A 20,284-nucleotide genomic window follows, 5' to 3' on the forward strand; every position below is an offset into this window, starting at 1 on the left:
ACCTATTATTAATAGCTGGTTGAGTAAATAAGTGATGCAGAAAGATGATAAAATGACTAGTAGGGCTTTTACCTCGACAATAAATAGTTGAAAGTTAAATAAAAAGTCTATGTAAAGTGTAGATATAGACATGAACATGAAAGTTCGAATTATGTCTAGTGAGTTGAGGGCAATACAATGCCCTAGCAAGTGGGGAGGTTAAGGGGAAGGTATTTGAACCCCTTCTGGTAAAAGCTCGTTGGAGACTTTGCTCTGAATTTTAGTCTGCATTGCGCATTCACAAGACAGGCGCAACGTGTATCGAGACATCGCGACTTGTCGTCGCAAGCCACGATCCTCGTTATTTCTCCCCCGGTTTGTTCAATAATATATCAAGAATCTTTAGTTCATATTTTTTCATTATACTTTTATTAACTGTTTGAATTAATTTTTATAAAACACTCTTTTATTTAACTTCCGGGTAATTATCGTTCATTACTCTCGCCGTGTTCTGGCTATTGATTTCATCAAACAATCGAGATAATTTGACTAATTTTCATTTAAACATTGCCAACGATTCAACTACATCAACTTGTTTTCTCAAGTAAGTATTTAAATATAAAAAAAAAAAAAAACGTTTAGAATTTGTTAATATTAATTATTATAAGAGAGTAATAATTAAATTTTTGATTTTAAATATGATAAAAAATTGTAATATCTTATTTTTAAAGATCAAAAAATTTTTTTAATCATTTTCAGCATAAAAAAAATATTATTCTGATCTAAATATTGGTGTAAAAAATATTTTTCAGATAAACACATTAAAATAATGTACAAGCGAACAAACATGGCAGGCATAGTCCTTATCTTTATATGGATGACAGTCCTTGCGTGCGGTCAAGGTATACATGAAATTATAAATTCAAATTTCCAACTATATTATGTATTCTTTTTCGATTTTTACAAATAAAGTAAAGAAATTAATTAACTTATGCTGACTAAATATTTAAGTAAATTTATAAAATAAATTAAGTATGTAAATTGATGTATTTATTGTTTTTTTCTTTTATTAAAGGGAGTAATGCCCGAGAATTACCTCCCAAGGAGACAGAGGTGCAGTCACTGATAACGCGCGCCTCCACGTGGTTATGGAAACAAAAAGATAAAGACGATGGATGGGGTAATAACACCCACTGGGTGTTGTTGGCACTTCGTTTGACTAATTTATCCTACAGTGATGATAATCCTTCGACAATATCTCTGGACTTCCAGCTGAGTAGCAAGCAAATGGAGCTGGAAATTGTGCTGTTGCTTTGGAGGTAGATGTTGAACCTTTATTATGCTATCATTAGATGATTTAATCAGTCATCAATAGTAGTTTATTATTCAATAACTTCTCATAGTTAAAAAATAAATATGAATTCACTTTAGTCATTGATCTTTTATAGCTATAAAAATAGCAGCATATTTTTTTTTAACTCTCAAAAACATATTGGACTAGATAAAATATATAATAAAATTAAAATAATTTAAATATAGAATGTAGACGTTAGTGTTTATTAAAACTAATTAATAACTATTGTGAATAATTAAAATAAAAGTTATTAATAATTTGCAGTAACATTAAAGCTCTTTTGGCAAACATTGAGTTCAATTTTTTTTTTAAAATAAAATATTAACAAGTTAAATTAATTGGTTTAATAATGTTTATAGTTGGCCAATATTTTATTCTATTCTAAAAAAAGCAATTTGCCAATTTTATTTTAATTGTAACTTCATTGAATGTTTCTTTTGTCTTAAAAAACGTTAAAAATATTTATACACTCTAGCAGAGAGTATGACAAGGTGCCAATTAGTAATCCATTAATGTTTTATTTAATCAAGTACTTGAAAGAGGGTTGTAATATTTTAAAAATGGTATTTAAATATTTAAAATCCATGAAGTACATTATTATGAAACTTTTGAAAGATTATCCTTTTATTTATCATCCTACTTGTTATTTATAATAAACAGTGGAACTCAAGATATTACATAACTATTATTGATCCTATATGTAATCCTGGCGCTAGTAATAGGGAATAGAATCACTAATTGGCGCAATAGTGGATGCTAGATATAAACTGAACGTATTGATCTGCTTACATAAATTTAATACGTATCCATAACATGAAATTCATGATAGTATTAAATATAATCATTAATAATGAACAATTCATTATCATTCATTTTTTAATTAGGCATAGAGAATTAGGATTTTCAGCAACCAATTTAGCACGATACACGCTTGCCCTGAATGCACTTTGTATGGATCCAAGACAATTTTATGGTCATGATCTGATAGGAACTCTTCAGCATCATGAACCACAAACGGACTATGATTTAGCTCTATCAAGTCTTGCGGCTTGTAGTGCGGAAGCTCATATCAGAAAAAGACAAATTAGAAGACTTTTAGACATTGCCAATGCTGGTCAATATCATAATATAGGTAATAGATAGCTATCTAGTTATTTGAAAGGATATACTTGATGATGAATAGGATAGAATTACATTTAAAAACAATTTCAGATACTATTTCTATGGTAATCCTTGCCTTAAGATGTATTGTCCAAGATCACAGACATCGGAATCTTCGCCATTTCGTTAGGAAACCATCAATAAGCCTGGCCAAACGCCAAAGACTTGATGGAAGTTTTGGAGATTTACGCATGACAGCATTAGCTATGCAGGCTCTTGAACAAGCTGAAAACGAATCTGCAAACAATTGGAATAAATCAGCAGCCTTGAAATGGCTGATTTCTTGTCAGCAAGGGGATGGTTCTTTTGAGAAAGACATTTACACGACAGCTCAAGTAGTTCTTGGTCTCAGTCCCAAGAGTCTCGCTGGAATACGAACTTTAAATTGCCGTGATGGTGACAATACTTCTCCGCATATCATTACAAATTATGGTAAGTGAAGAAGCGAGATATTATTACGATCTTACTTCAAGTTGTGCATAATATTTCGATTCTTCTCATTATGTAAGTTTCTTCGACACTATTTTTTTTTATTGCTAACATTGACAATGCTAAGATTAGTTCAAGCGAATGAGAAACTTTTATAAATGCAAAATAGGAAGCAAGTTAAAATTTTTCTTGATAAAAATAGTTTGGAATTACATTGATACAGTTTATGGAAGATATTTTTTAACATCTTTATTCTAATTTTATTGGTCAAGCTTCTTCCAATATGCAGAATAAATGCAAAATTATCTTAAAAATTTTAAAATACTATCCTTATATTGATACTATGCTAGACATTATCCTCGACTCTGATTTGAATATTGGAAAAGACTCTTTGTAAAGCATTGTTGCACATAAAATATTTTGCTATACAAGTTTTTAAAGCTTCACCATTCAGCTATAAAATGGAACGTAATTTATTCTAATAGTTGCTTTACTTTTACTCATAATTAATATTTTATTATCAATATGATACCCAGTGGATGAACTATTTGAAAAAAAATTTGATGCTTTACATGTTGTCAACAAAGTTGAATAACTAATTAACTAATTTAATTTTTAATGATTGATTTTTTTAGATAATTATGGTGAAAATTCAATTCCTTCAAGTACAATGATGAACGTAGAAATGAACATAAGCTCTATAACAACCTTATCATCATCATCAACGCCATCAACATTAACTAAATTAACAACAGTTTCAACAACAGTTACTACAACACCATCAAATCATTTTGTGAATGTTTCATACACTCTTTGGGTTGGAACTAATGAAAGTTACCATTTGATTGTAACGGCACCGAAAAAAATGACTTTCTATGGAGTCATGTTATTAGCAGCTGAAATGTCACCACATTTCCAATTCTCAGCATCTGAATGGCCTAATGGTCATTATGTTCATACTATCGCTGGATATAAGGAGGAACCGATGTCATATCATTATTGGTTACTATATAGGCTTAATACACCACCAGACTTATCTTCTCCACCAGGCAATCAACTCGTTGCCCCTGGAGGTAAGATAAATCCTTTTAAATATCCTATCTTTGTAACAAGCTATAATATCCACTTATTACTTCATTTAAAATTCGATAGAATCAAGTTTTTTATCCTTCCTTGTTCCTGAAAATAAAATAAAACCATTAGAATTAAAGAAAGTTGTTTTCGTAAAATATATTTATATTTTAAAATTTATTTTTAAGTTTTGTTTGTCGAAGATAAATTGATATGTGATAAAAATAAATTACAATTTAGTTTATAATTGATAGATGAACAATTTTTAAAACGTAAAGTAAAAATAAAAATCGAATACTTTTAGTATGAATATTTAGATTAATTATAATCTCTGAATCTAAAATATCAAAAATAACTGAAGCATATAAAAATAATGTAATCGATTAATTTTCAGGTGTGGATGACCTGGAAGTCAGTGAAGGAGAATACTACCTCTTCTGGTATAAAAAACTCTGAAGAGTATTAATCAATAATCATAAATGAATCATTTATCAAATGTAATAATAATAAAAAAAAAACACAAAACAAAAAATGCCATGCACTGTAGCATGCAATTTTTTTTTTAATTTGAACAACAGTTATAAAACTAGTAAAGTCATTTAATGATGAGCATTTAAGTATATTATACTTAACGTCGATTATTAAATACACGTACACATACGTTGTTATATTATTTATTAACAATGAATAAACAAAAAATTTTGTAATATGTATAAAACTCAAATGCACAACATCATATTGATATTGCATATACTTCATATAGATTATGTATATAATATCATTATCATATGATATCAATTATTTGGAGAACAAATAAATAAATAATCTAATTAATTAATGATTGTTATAGAAAAAAAAGCTTATTATAACAATGAATTAAAGTGAAAACAAGCGAGTTATTAAAGCTCTTGGTTAATTAATAAGTATGTACTAAAGAAATTTCTTGTTATTACTTATTACCTTGTGATTTATTCGCAACCGGTTAGAAATTAAATCTTTCTCTGCAGATAAGATAGCAGCTGGTTTTTATTATATTTAATTCTAACTACTGAATGTTATTAATAATAAAAAATTGTCACAAACTATAAGTTAGAAGTAAATAAAAAGAGATAATGATAATACTGATAATAATCTTCATCAAAGTAGTAAGAATCTCCTTAACGAGAAACCCCCAATTGAACAGATATAACTTGATTTTTTTTTGACGCACCTGCGTGTTACCGTGAGAAAGATAATTGTAGTTGGGTACGACTGATTAGCGTTAAAGATCACAAGCGGCTCAAGGCGAATTCGCTAGTAAGCGGCAGGGGTCCAATTTGCTCGAATTATGGCAGGTGAGTGCCAGAAATGCCTTCGGTTATTTTGCATCAAGCCTTTTGATTCGTTGAAATTTGCACGGAGGAGATGAATTTTTAATTCAATCAGTGATAAATTTAATGCCGTACATAATTGTTGTATTTTCTTTTTTTTTTTTTTTTTTTAATTAAAATTTTTATAAACTAATATGACAAATAAAGGTTTTACAAATGGTGATAAAATTACGATATGAATATAAAAAAAATCATTTTAATAAAATTGTTGATAAATAAAAAACTTTGTTGGATATTTAATAAATATAAATATTTATAATGGTTGAATAAACAAAATTAAAGAAGAAATATTTAACAAATAACATGTACTAAATGTTTTAAAATGTTTAATCTTACAATGTTAACTTTTTAACTAACAATAAGTAAGTACATTGAATATGAATTTTTTTTTTTTAATCATTTGCAACGATATTTTTATAGCCTTAAGTATTTTTTTAAATTTATTTATGTATTGAATAAATTGTAGACTTACTTGCTGTTTTATTTTTTTTTGTTATTAATATATGAATATCTATCGAGCAATAATTGTAACATTAATCAACTAATAATAATTAATTAATTAATTAATAATGATAATCATTTAATATCAATGATGTAGATAAATAAATATATCTAGATAACGTAAAAATAAATTTGTCTCAGCAAGGTAAATATTTTTTCGATTTTATTATATACAATAATATGGCGCTTTTTTAGGCATTTAGATTATTCCTCTGTTTGTCTATCAATTAAATACATACATAATATACATCGACATATAGAAGAATCGTCACTTTGTCAGCAAGTAAAGAAAACACTCATTTTTGTATTTTTATCTTTTATACGTCCAATCGTTTTTTTTTCTTATTTTTACCAAGGTCTCCACATTCCCTCTTCATCTTTAACCGGTTGCTGATGAGAAATCGTCGATGCTGACGAGGGAGGGATGATGGTAACCATTTCTTCAGGACAATCCACTGAATGAGTAGACGATCGTTCTCCAGCAAGTACATTATTTTGAATTTGCTGAGCATTAAGCTGTTCATTTTCATGAGATTTGAATCCTTTGATTTTTTTGGATGTTGTAAAGTCAAGTGGCTGTTCTGGTTGATCAATTCTTAGACTCTTTGTGGGTTTAGGGCCATCGGAGGTCCACTCGGATGGTGGAATATCTTGATGAGGTCGTTTGACAAGCTTATCAGTAGCTTTTAAAAGAGACATATTAGTAGCAGCCCAAATAGCTGTAGGTGGATTAGGTCCAATACTAATGCCATTAGCTGCAGCAGCGGCTGCCAGTTGAACATAATGGCTGGGAAGTAAAAAAACAACTTGGCCGTCGGGTAGTCTGGACGGTATTACTTGGACGACAGAAAGCATATTAGGATTCTGTCCAGAAGTTGATGCTTGATCTAATGGCAATCCACCTGGATGATGGGGATCTAAAGTCGCTGGATTAACCTGACTGAAAGCTGATGTTGGTCGACTGCTATTATTATTTTCATCTCCAGTTGTTGTACTGCTGTCTGGTCGCGTCATTGGCGTAGTTGCTTCCATGATATCCGGAATTTCAGATTTAATTAAGTTAGAATTGAGTGATGTACCGCTGCAATGCGGTATAGGTGTCGAGTGGTGATCAAGAGCACCTGGACTGGAAGCGCCGGGAACACGATCTGTTACACTACCCGGACTGCTTCCCAAACCACTGTCTGGCCGTGAACCAAGATCTAAATCTAATTCTGAGACACAACTGTCAAGATGACGTAGCAGCCGTTGCTTAACGGCTGGATCCATCGGTGTCGTATTGCCTGTTATTATATCTGGAGCATCCAGATAACGACTTACCTAGAAGACAAGTTATCTGGTTAATATTTTTCATTTATCCAATACACTGTGTGAAATAAAAACATTTTTCAGAAATATTTTCATTTCTCACCTCTCGAGAACAGTCTTGATAACCAGCTTTGTACCTTGAAAGACCAGGCTGTGCTAAGGTTCTCTGTCGTTGGAGGTGTCTTACAGTCAATTCTAGTATATCAGCTTTTTCAAGCTTGCTGTGCTTCGTATTTTCTAGTCTAGCGCTATCGAGAATTAGCGCCTTAAGCGCAGCCAGTGATTGATTTATTCTTGCACGTCTTCGCTTCTCCATCAGTGGTTTATTGGCCTGCAAACATATTGATGAATTAGTTTAAAAAACTCCAACTATTATTATGAAACACTTCTAAGAATATACATGCAACGGTGAAGTGAAATATATTAACATAAAAATAGTTAAATGTTTTTTTTTTCTTTCTTGTGCAATAAAATATAAATTATGATTCACATAAAATTTATACCTAGAATCTACTGATTGACAATGAAAGATATCTCACCGCCTACAAGTCTTATTTTATAAGAAATTTATGTAGATTTTAATGCGTAGAAAAGGGAAATGGAATCTAAACAAACACAGTATCTCGTATATACAATAAAAATAAAATGCAAATACACAGAACTAAAAAAACCCCAACACAGATGGCAGAAAAACAAGCGAAGAATAAGTGGAAAAAAAGGGTGTGAGTGCAAAATACGGCGCGTGGCCTGTGTCACGCGACGTTCAGTAGCTTTTTATATAGTTTCGAGGGAATATGACAGTTGCTGGCCTACGTGATTAGCACTAAGTATGAACGATAATCATTTGTGGTTGGCATATTCATATGAAGATCTGATATAAAGGTTCCATTTGATATCATCTGATGGTTATAATGCAATGATATGGTTCTGCACCATTTAAAATAAAAATGATTATTATACATGACCACTTCAGCTTTAGCAGAAATACATAATGAAACTCATTTAATATTGTTGCAATACAATCATTCATCAGCCTCTGATGATAATCAGGAAATAAATAAAGTTTTCAACTTCTTCAGTGTAAATGGTGGTGATGATTTTTACTCATCATTTATTATGATTTATTGATGATGACCATGTAATTGGAATATTAATAACAATAGTTACTTTACTGTTCTTATCATCAAACCAGTAATGCATCAACTAGCAATAAAAAAACAGATATGGTTGAATTTACTGCTTTTACGTAGGCTTTGTTTTACTGAAGTGAATAAATAATACTGAAGGTACCATTAATGAACATAATCGCAACCTCAATATTTGAACTAACAAAACAACAGTTGTTTTATTGGATAGCTCAAAAAAATGATAAAAAACAAAAGAAAAATAATAATAAATTTTTTTTTGTAATTAATAGTATATTTTATTTCCAGATGAATAGGAACCTATTATTTATACTTCCTAGGTACTTTTGAAGAACCAAAATATACTATTGGAGTAAAAAAAGCTCTAAAATTTAAAGAAGATAACTTGAACCCTACCAGTTGTTAAGCAAAAAATAAATGTAGTTTTTGATAACTATCACATTTCGAAATGAGTGAATGGCATTAATAAATGAAAAGCTAATTCTATCATCTCTAGGCATAACTAAGATGAAAGTTATCTTCTAGACATGCTTGAAAAACTTGCTAATAGTATGAAAAAAAGTTGTTAAACTTACTCGACGTCCGTCCGAGTGCTTAGGGTTTGGGCTAGGACTGGAGCTGGGGCTCGGGGCCGGGCTCGGGACTTGTGGTACGATCTGCTGATGCTGCGGCTGTTGGGTATGATGTCTGTGTCCACTGCCCGTGGATTTTTTCTCCTGATGCCTCAACGTGTGTAGACGCGCAGTCATTTTAGCAGGTCCTCGCGGACCTTGGACTCACTGAGTAACACTTTTGCACCGTTCGTGAAATTTTCGCGATTATGCTCAAGCCACTAAGCATCGCGTCCAATCCAAGTTTCAATAGTTACGATGAAAATTATTTTTTTAATGGTAAATAAGAATTCCAAAGTTCACTGTTTACTTTATATTTGTCTGATTGGTTTGTTCACTTTAGGTTGCTCTAGCATTCAACCATCAACAATCAATGTCTTAAACTTCATGTCTCCAAGAGAACTTGATGTTGAATATCTTATTATCAATCAGGCAATTATCGTTGGTTGAAGATAATTCCAGTTATAATAAACTTAATGTGGTATGCGCCACCACGTGGGTTGCCTACACGTGTCTTACGACCACTTGCTGTCACTTTCGTTGTAAAGCTCGTCACCAACTATTCACTCAATCCATAAATTTCACTTTTTATTTATTCATTCATTCATAGGTTGATTTTCTTCATCAACTTCTCCAGTGTTCACAATTGTTCTCTGATCAATTCAACCAACTCAATTGTTCACATTGTTTTTCTGTCACTCAACAACTTCCAGCCGAGGTATTGACTGTTTAATTACATGTATTTTCACTGAAATATATTGGTAAAACTATGATTCAAGTGTCCAGATGAATCATTCAAACTTTTGATCAATTATTTTCTTAATAATATCCAACGAATTGGAAATATTTTCAGTTTTTTTTTCGTTGAATGAAAATAGAGTTCTAGAAAGCTAAAGCACGAAACTTTTAGCAAGATAGTAAGAGAGATTATATAAGAAATAAGGATGATAGCATGAGCTTTTGATCAAGTATTCGCGTGACCAGTCAACAGACTGGTAGGAACTCGAATGATGATCAGCAAGGCAGCGAACGGCTTGCAACCGCGGCTTGTCGTTTCTGATATTGAAGGGGAAGAGCACACGAGAGTGCGATACGAGCCGTGTGACCAACACAACTACCACCGCCACACACAGTTTACTACTACTATGGACTACATAGAATGAATTCTGTGGTGAAGAGTAGGATGAAGAGAACGAAACAGCACATCGTCATCCAGACCATACCAAGTGAAAGAGGGGATGAAGCGGAGTCGAGGGGAGGAGTCGGCGCGCTACACTGCTGTTTAAGCACCAGAACAGAGAGGAAATTACTGAGCAAGGGCGATGGAGAATGAGCTAACGTTCATGTTGACGCGCGCCCTTGCCTGCGGCCACCACTCAGGCAATCTCACTGGCTACCTTACTCTCTACCTCTACTCCTCTATATCATGCTAACGTGACTGTCGTCTCTCTTTGTGCAAGCACACCAGTTCGACATGCAACTCAACATTGCTTAAATAACAATTCACCCTATATATAAAAAAAAAAAAAGCTTCAATTCACAGAGGAATCACCGAAATTGCTGGACAAGGGGGAAAAAGAGAAAATTGTCAACAAAACAAAAAAACCCGAAAGAAAATAAAAACAAAATTTTAATCCAACGGCGATCACATTGGCGTATAGAGTAAACTTGTGGTGGTGTAGACTATTCAGTTGCCTAGCACACGTGTGTGTGACGTTGGTTTTCATGTCGCACGTGTGCGAGTATGATAGGGAGAGAGATGGAGTGAGTGGAGGTAGCGGAGAGATGAAAGGATCTGTTGAGTGGGTTGAGAGGCCTGGTAGCGTATCGCGGTAGCTATGGGTGAGGGGATGAGGATAGTGACTATCGCGGCTGTCGGCACGCGCGCGGCCAAGTGCGCTTCACTTCTATCCCACTTTTTCGCTGGTATATAGCACACACTCTTGCTGCTGGAGATACGCTAGAGTATTGTATATAATATCCCAATATAAACGAGAGTTGGTAAAGTGGTGGTGATGGTGGAGGGGTTGCTGCTGCTGCTGTTCTTCTTCCTTTCTTCTTGTTCGGTTCTTTTGTTAGCTTTCTTCGTTCTCGTGCATCTCTGACCACTTCGTACGACCACGGCATTCTCCTCATATACATAAGCTTATATACTTTATAGTAGTTTTGAGCTCGTGTGAGTTAGTGGCGCTTCGTTTGAAATGTTGTATGTGTGTGTATATGTTGATGTGTCTCGACGGATCACTTTTCTCTTTTTCTACTCGTCGTTCTCGCCTGGGTGGGTATTAGGTTGGACGATCGTGCGTGCGGCGACCCTCCAACTAGTCTCGTTGAGTGTAACGAGCAGAATTCTAGAGTTGCCACGCTACGTTGAGGAGTCAAGGGAGGAGAATTTGCTTGATCTGTGCTTGGATATTTTTAGAGGCTTTTATTGCTATTTCTTCTTTTGTTATTATTATCATTGTTATGAAGTGTATGGTGCTATAAAAATTTTTTGAATATTTTATATGATTATTGAAATGATAGGAATGTTGGTTTATCAGAGATTGAAAATTTTTATATCAATAAAATATTTTTGTTAATACTTCTGTCATTATTATTAACCTTTTGGAGTCCAAGATCTTAAAAAAATAAATTATGCTGATCATGAGATAAGTTTAGGCATATAAGAAAACTCGTATATTTCGAAATTTAATAATATTTAAATTATCAAATATTAATAATCATTTGTAATTATTAACTAATTATTGTTACTATTATTAAATTGTCGCTATTATTGTTAATTATTATTGTTGTTATTTTTTAATTATTGTACCATTATTGTTGGAAGATTACTGTTTGTTTTTTAGTTATTTTATAAACAAAATGTTTTCAATATTCTAATGTGGTTTTTTAATAAATCAAATATGCAATATATTTAATGTATTATTATAATTAAAAGAAATGCAAAACATGTAAAAAATTATTTAATAAATAAACATTATTTTTGATATAAATTATTGGATCTTCTAATGTGTTAAAATAATATTTATGTATTAAATAAAAAATAATCAATTATAGAAATGAATTCGTATTTTAAATATCACATTAAATTATACAATAAATTAATGAATAGTTGGTTTTCTAAATGTATTATTATTTTTTCTTATCAAGTAATGATATGATATGTACTTGATACTTGATAAGTAATTTTATTACTTTTTTTCCTGAAAATCAACCATCAGGTAATTCTATGAAATGATTCATGAGTTTTTCTCTAATATTATTAAAAAATCATTACCAGTTTTTGTTTTTCACCAATATTATTTTCAATATAATTTCTAAATTTATTTATAACTGAACTGACATAAGACTAAATTAATTCTCAAGATAAAATTGTTATTATAATAAATGATTTACATAAATGATTATTTTTCTTTCATTCTTATAGAAACTATATTACTATTTCTGTCGTGATTTTTGTAGATCCGGCAAGAAGTACATACGTGAATATGTGCATGGACATGCTTCGAATTCTACGTACAGACAGATACATATTCTATATCTACGTGAAGTTTTCTTCCTTGCAGCTACCACTGTAACATCACACTCGAATCGGAACAAGTCTTGATGCCACATTCTTTCGAGAGTTCCGCATAACTTTACGATTTTTTTTTTTTTTTTTTTTTTTTTATAAAATTTTCTTTTTGCTACATACCTAACCCATTTTTTCAAATTCCAAAACATATTTATTCTACAATATATATAAATATACATACAATCGTTTCTTTTTGAAATTCATATTTTTCGAAAAAAATTTTTTATAACTCCACTTTGAAGTTATTAATCATACATGCTGACAATCAGCTTTTATTTAAACAATAAAAAATATTGCATACATTTCTACAATGTAAAGAGAGTAAAGAATACACAAGTACACTTGTGACTAAAAAATAGCAATTAAAATGGAAGGAATTTTTTATTTATTAAATCTTATTTAGAATAAACTAGACAATATATTTTACCAATAAATTATAATAATTATTAATTATAAATTAGCAATATAATTGATAGATTGTTTAAAATTTCTATAAAATATCCATTAACATTTCAATTAAAAATAATTGACGTTATTTAATTTATTGCAAATTTATTATTTCAAAGTTATGAAAAAACAGTTGTCATTATAAATAATAGCAAATTTTAATTTTCAATTTAATAAATAAAAAATATGTTAATAATATTTCCTTCAGCTATTTTTAGTGCAAAACTATAACGTAAGACGATCTTTTTTTTTTTATCCATAAAAAGAAACTCCATACTATAAGTACACTAACGAAAGAAGCTGATTCCTATTGACATTTAGAAACAGAAGTAAAATAAAAATCAGCTCGACAGTATTATGCGCTTGTTATGAGCAACCCCTCAAAGTATCTTGGACGTATCTAAACAATCCTCATTTAATGCAACAATTTTTTTGATTTGTATAAAAACAGAAGCGACGGGAGCTAAAGTTGGCAGAAGAAGAGTATTTATATGGAGTGATCAAGAAACAGAAGGGCGTGACGGTATACCTATATCAAGTATCCTAGGATATATTGGCTAGGGGGAGTGTATAATGACATTGATAAAGGATAGAAAAAAAAGAGGAACGAGCATAAACCAAAGTGAGAGAATAAAGGACAAAAAGTGAAGAGGGAAGAAAAGAATAATATAAGTGAAGTTAGTTTGGTGACTCCCACATCTTTAATAGCGTTCGCGTGATGCATTTACCAAGTTTCAATGCGTTGGTAGTATACAGAAATCGACGTACAACGAGAGAGAAAATGCATAAAATCCCAGTAGATCTATTGTACGTATCGTTTATATGCATGTTTGCATCACTTGTATATATGTACAAAGAACTATTCTATATACACCAGAATTTTTTATCATTTTTTAGAAAACATTTTAATCTATTTTTACTATGAATTTACAGATGAAAAATAGATTTTTTTGAATTTTTATCAAAAATTTGTTCATAAAAACAAGTAAACTAAACTTTAAGAGAACATTTTTTTTAAATATTTCTATTGTCTATTATTTAAAATATTCACTGTTTGGTGTAATAAAAATTAATCTAGTCAATATACTTTAAAAAAAGACAAAAATTCGAAGTTGTTTTTTAATATTTATCGTAAGACTTCAGTAAGTATTTGTGCTTTTTTGTTTATAAATAAAATTGCTCTTGTTTTAAACAAACAATAATAATCATTATTAATTAATTATTAATTTCAACATTGACTCTTATAACTGTAAATTTATTAATATTTATTATTATTATTCTATATTAATTTCCATTAATTTTATTAAAATATCATTATTTATATAAAAGTTACTTCAACTCATATTGACACTAACAAAAAAAAAAAAATTATTTATTAATTTGCAGTTATAAAACCATCAATATTTAAATTAATACTATTATTATCACTCCAACCAATAAATATTCACTGATTTATTTTTCCAGAGTAATTAAAGAAAAAATTTCCAAGTATATTAGACATCTATTGCCATAAATAACAACATGTAGACAATTTTTGAATTTTTTTGTTGTTCAAAAGCATTAAAATTTATAGTAAAAATATTATTAACACATTCTACAATAAATAACCAACTTACTTCTATCGATCTGCAAACATAAATTCCAATGATAAAACGCAACTCGTTCCATCGATTTTCAACAAAAAGACTTTTCTAAAAAATTAAAAAAAAAAAAAAATCTCCAACTAAAATTGTGTTTTAATATTTCCTCCATGCACATATATATATATATATATATATATATATATAAACGTGTATATATCGTTTGTGATTGTAAGTGTATTGTTAAAATGTGTATACGTATTGTATATAATAGATGTGTATATATACGTAAAGCAAGTTAGTTGGGGCGCAGTTGCCTCGGGGGCTGGATTACATGACGCGTGTAGAGTGAGTGGCAAAGTGAAGCACCTCCAGTATATGTGTACGTGTGGTGCGAGATCCCGCGATAACGAGCAGCACGCACGTTCACACGAGTGGAGGTGCCACGCGTGTTCGTTCTATACATCCCACTTTATCTAGATTAAATAGAGCTATATAACACGTGGCAAACTGTCTATATATACATACATACATATACATGGATTTCCTACATGCTTCTGGGTAATTCAAGCCTACGCTTCGGCCTCTGATGATCGCCTTTTTCCCTTGATTTTTCATATCATTTTTTTTTTGTGATTTGTTTGCTTCGTTATTCATTTGTCTTTCCTGTGGCGCAGTTACACTTTATGCGCCATTCTGATAGATCATGATAGGTGGTAAGGGGGTAGTAGAAATGGCCTTACCCAGTCAGACGTGATCATCTTGATGGCATTGATGTAACTATCATCTTTATCGTCCAACAGTTGATAACCATTGAAGTATTGGTCTGAAATATTTTTGCATCTAAAAAATGATATGTTTGCAGAAATTTCTGGTAAACTTACTGAAGAGATGGAAAAATTACGGTCATATTTCATTTCTTATTATTCTAAGGAAGTAAAAATATCTTTATTTGTTGATTGAAGGTGTTTTTTTTTTTAGATTTTTTATAATATGCTGGACGATGCAATTAATCGAGGAAAAAATACTCTAGGATATTTAGAGAAGAAATAAAAATAATTGTTATCACTTTATTTGATTAGTGTATGTTATTTAATTAGCATGTCATATATATAATGTGAAACTGACAATTGTATTGATTTCATTTTTTATTCATACCAGCTAATTCTCATAACTGACAAGTATAAATAAATAGAATATAAAATATATTATGGAAGGAGAAAAAAATTTATCATTTACTAGTGTATTTATTTATGAACGTTTAGATGCAGGCGATGTTGATCAGTGGAAATAACAAACTATTATGATGGATAAAAAATGGAAAATAAAAGTATTATCAACTGAAAATTAGAAGTGATTCTATTTTTTTGTTTTTAAATTCTAGTTCAAGTGATTGGTTGAGATAATTTTTATCCAATTAAACATTGCTAGAGTAATCCATGATGAAGTAATAAATATGTTTTTCAATATAACATAAAAAATATGCTTTTTTTTTATCTATTGGAAATAAATTGATGATAAAATTATAAAAAATAAATGGAAAAATACCAGGAATAAAAAATTATGTAAATAATAAATGTCTCTTTATATCCTGGATCGTATCTGATGGATAACTTTTACACTATTTAAGTTGAAGGCAAATTGGTAGTATGGTAATAATTATACTTTAGGGACGTTTATAAAGTGATAACAATCTACCAGGTTAGTATTGCATACTCTTCACGAATGATTTCATCCCTGTCCTTGCTTTGATAATTGATTTTCTAGATGAACATTTGCCTAAGAATGTATTTTTTAATTATCATAAAAATTAGTTTCAGAATCTGAAGAGAACTTTGGAGTAAAAATGACTTTGATGGAAGAAGAAAGTCTAGGATAGCTCTAAGTACCAAAGGAGTAATTAGAAACTACAATACTTTTTTGCAAAAGGTACCATCTCCAAGGTAACACCATGGTATGTTATTTTTTGTGAAATTCTTGAAGCTTAGAACTTGAAATAGCACTTAAATTCCAAGCTGTTAGTGATCACAGTTGAATTATGAACCATGATAGGGATACCTCAAATTCTGAAGGTCTCTTACCAAGAGTCTAAAACTTCAAAGCATAAAATCCTAAGCTATTCTATGAAACTTGGATGAAATTGTACAATTGTTAACATTTGTAGAGCTACAAATTAGTGATTTCATGCTCTTTTTATTCTTTCTTGAAGTATAAAAAAGCATATTCACCTAATAGGTAAGGTCAAAGTCTAAGAAACCTAGTAAAAATCAAAAAGAGGTCATGATGGGTCCAACATTACACCAGGCTTGAAAATGGTAATCTCATGTTGGACCAGTAATGTGTCATCTTACTTTTTACTGTAGTATTATAGATCTTTAATCCTCCAACAAAGAAGGATTTATCATAATAGGGCATTAAATGTTGAAGAAAGAAAACTAGACTGACTCCAATCATTAGCAAGTCTACCACCCAAGCAGTATTGAATGTTGAATACTGTAATGTAGCATACCTTGGCAAAGTTTGATGGATTCTTGATGATAGTCAGGCATTTTTTGATGATTATCTGCCCAACGTTTGATATAAAACCCAGCTTTCAACCTAAAATTCAACAAAAAAGGAATAAAAATAAAATAATGATAGCTACACCATGGTAGATAAATAAAAGAACAGTTTTCACTACATAAAATTAATTATTACAGCTGAAGAAAATACTAGCCGTTCCATACATTGAGATAGTTTTCGAACAAAAGTAGAAAGAAAAAGAAGAAAAAAGAGTTTTGAACAGAAAAGGTCTGGAGGGAAATAAGATGTGGATGAGAAGATCCTTTGATGTGGTCAACTAAACCAAGTGCACTTGTATTGGAGAGTAAAAGAAAGTAAATAAAAGAAGACAGAGAAAAAAAGAAGAAGACTGCAAGTGAACTGGTAAGTAAAGAAAGGCCATGAGGATTCTAAGGGTCAGTGGAAGCAGAAGAGAGTTGGAGAAAGATAGAGGGTGGATGAGTGAGGGAATAAAAGGTGACAGAAGGCGTGAGGGTGGAAATGGTTTGTGGGTTGGGGGAAGATGTCGAGAAACGTGCGATGCCGTGACACCGACAAACTCCCTCTTCTCTTCAGCCCTGCTCTTTATCCTCCGTATGCAATGCTCGTGCCGCGCGGGCAGCAAACTCTCCCGGCTCGAGTTCGAGCTCGTCGTTAATCCGTTTATCGCGTTACGCCGCCACCAGACGCCCTGCCCCTCTCATTCCCAACATATCCAACAGTTTTCGCTCTGCTCTATATATCTATAGATGCAGCTCAACACTCACACACTTGTCTTCTACACTACGTGCATGAGATCACTCTACACAACTTGTGTGGGTGTGAACTTGTTCACGTGCGGGTACCCGCACCTAATACCATACTCTCAAAGGCCTCTCGTATATCCCATGCATGTGTGCAAGGATTTCGCTTGGTTATGTCACATCACAGACTATGTATAGATATATGTAGGTATGCTCCTAGGTATATACATGCTGCATGTGCTATTCTATGGAAATATATAGACGTGATTATCACTGCGCCACAGTCATTTTCTTTTCACACATACACACTCTTTATGTGTGGGTGCTTTTTTTTTGGATAATTTTGAAAAATTGTCCTACAGTTATTTGTCATTAGTAGCCATCATTTTAAACCCTATCTTCATATGCATTAATTATAGAATAAGAATGAAAAAATTTTTTTCTTGCAGATGCTAAGTTTCAACGAGATTTTATTTAAATAATTTTAATTTTCAAAACATTTGTAAGCTAGAAATGGTAGATTTTTAAGTTATGAAAGCTAGAAAGAATTGTTCCAATGTGATATGATATTGTTCAGTAGTTATGATAAAATGTTTAGGTAACAGCAAGGCTATTTAAATGTATCAATAGTCATCTAGAGTTTTAGCAGCATCAGCAATTTATTTTCTAATGATAAATTTATTGATGCACTTGGTGGATATTGGTAGCTAGAAGGTGATAATTTTGCACTAGGAGTTGGTCTGATATTTGATAGAAGACTAGGATATTTTCAGATAGTAGAGTAATCGTAAAGCGTCAGAGCAAAATTCACTCGATTTTAGAACGAATTTCACGCCGTACTGAAATTGCTCAGTAGAAGATTACGAGTTTAATGCGACATGGTAATTATGAAGTTTCAATATATTTTAACGCTTGAAGAGTTTTTCATTGTTATTAAAAAAATATTCTGGCACACTACTTTCGCAATGGATTATTTATTATTAAAAATAAAAAAATTTATAAATAATATGGTACATATGTTAATAATAAAATTTGCCATTTTATGCAAAATTTTATGAATAAAAGTGGCATTTTGATTAATTAGTCTGTTAACTTTGATTATGAGTAAAAAAATAGCTGAAAAAATTTGGAACATCTGGAAACCAGTGATGCTTTAGCTAAAGAAAATTTGAATAATTATCAAGAAGATGCAATGATCATTTTTATGTATTTAGAAATGACTACAATGATGATCAAATGAGTGATGGTCATTTTCAGAACATTTAGCTGTGTAAAAACAACACGTGTTTAACAATCAAGATTTGAAGTCTGTTTAGGCTTTCTTTTAGACATCATTTGAAAAAAGTTTTACGCAAAAACAGATATCTTTTTAGATATTTCAAAGACAAGAATATCAAATAAGAATTGGACATCTTTTATCTGACTCCAAAAGATGTCGTATTTCTTGAAAATTTCAAAATATCTAAATTATTAAATATTAATAATAATTAACAATTAAATATTATTTGATTATTGTTACTATTGTTGCTAAGTATTTTTATTATTGTTATTTGTTAATTGTTGTTGCATTAATTATTATGTTATTATTAAGTAACCATCAAAACTAAATCTATAAAAATATTACCATGTCAATTCCAAAAAAATATTTCATCAGGACTATCAAAAATTTTAATTTTATTAATTAAAAAAATTATTACTTGTTCATAATCCATTTTGTTCTGAGTGTATTTATTTTTAAAAACCAATCATCGTAATTAATACCACAAAGAAATCCCCTCCTCCCACTTTCAATTATTTCCATAAATTCTTCTCGATGATAGAATTAAAATGCTCGCAAAAAATTAAACGCGTGGATCTCAGTCGATTTGAGTTGGTAGGTGTCTACAGTATTTCCCGGGGAGCATGTATTGCTAAGATTTATTATAAGTGTGAGGGTGGTAGTAGGGTGGTTGAGTGTCGGCGATGAGGGGTTGGAAAGGGGTCGAGTTTGTAGGTGGTGGGTTCGGTCGCACTCCCTCGCGACACGACACGGATGATTGAGCACCACTGACGCGGGAGTAACGGCGGTCTGGGACGGGGTCGACTGGTCATGGCGTGCCGGGGATGATTAATGCGCACTACCCCCTGGCCGCCAGTTATACACGCGCTCAGACTCTGCTGCCTGCTTTTGCCATTTCCCCAATATACCACCGCAGTTTCACATCACCTCGCACCTCGTTTCTACATCATTTCGAGTATCCGTATATGCTCATTACTTCTACACACATATCAACACTTGATGAGGAAATATGCCACGTGCCAACTTTTCAAGAAATTATCTAAAAGTAATCAAGCGTTTTTATTTGTACAGGAAGCTCAGGAAAATACTTTTCAACTTGAGATTACATATTTTATATTCTTAATGCATTCACTGATAACAGAAATTAATACAACCTTTTTATTCCCGTGGTAAATAGATTGATATGAT

The 20,284-nt window shown here is 31.3% G+C and overlaps 2 protein-coding genes across 5 annotated transcripts in view; one reads left to right on the top strand and one right to left on the bottom strand.

Annotated features, from left to right (window-relative positions):
• LOC118074864 (uncharacterized protein CG3556) lies at positions 1–4,526 on the top strand. Its single transcript, XM_035096373.1, has 7 exons — positions 1–583; positions 792–881; positions 1,055–1,298; positions 2,218–2,465; positions 2,546–2,926; positions 3,559–3,996; positions 4,389–4,526. Exons 2-7 carry the CDS (start codon positions 809–811, stop codon positions 4,448–4,450), a joined length of 1,446 nt encoding a protein of 481 aa, XP_034952264.1. The 5' UTR covers positions 1–583; positions 792–808; the 3' UTR covers positions 4,451–4,526.
• Positions 4,527–6,005: 1,479 nt separating this feature from the next.
• Positions 6,006–20,284, bottom strand: part of Sidpn (similar to Deadpan) — a 43,679-nt gene continuing 29,400 nt past the window's right edge. For 2 of the 4 annotated variants that reach the window (XM_035096404.1, XM_035096412.1), the window contains exons 2-3: positions 7,277–7,504; positions 6,006–7,185 (exon numbers count right to left, since the gene is read on the bottom strand). In XM_035096404.1, coding sequence (XP_034952295.1) covers positions 6,214–7,185; positions 7,277–7,504 — 1,200 coding nt within the window. In that variant the 3' untranslated portion in view covers positions 6,006–6,213. Of the gene's footprint in view, positions 7,186–7,276; positions 7,505–8,893; positions 10,113–20,284 lie in introns of those variants that run through there. The other 2 variants (XM_035096395.1, XM_035096386.1) reach the window with 2 other exon arrangements.

The sequence above is a fragment of the Chelonus insularis genome, unplaced genomic scaffold, assembly GCF_013357705.1.
Source record: "Chelonus insularis isolate UGA/USDA-ARS -01 unplaced genomic scaffold, ASM1335770v1 contig_116_pilon, whole genome shotgun sequence".
NCBI lineage: Eukaryota > Metazoa > Arthropoda > Insecta > Hymenoptera > Braconidae > Chelonus > Chelonus insularis.

What these genes read in the sequence shown, in the direction of transcription:
- LOC118074864 (XM_035096373.1), top strand. Translation starts at nt 809, where the DNA reads ATGTACAAGCGAACAAACATGGCAGGCATAGTCCTTATCTTTATATGG. An exon ending in ATTGTGCTGTTGCTTTGGAG is followed by an intron (nt 1,299 to 2,217) that starts GTAGATGTTGAA and finishes TTTTTTAATTAG; the next exon opens with GCATAGAGAATTAGGATTTT. An exon ending in TCAACTCGTTGCCCCTGGAG is followed by an intron (nt 3,997 to 4,388) that starts GTAAGATAAATC and finishes ATTAATTTTCAG; the next exon opens with GTGTGGATGACCTGGAAGTC.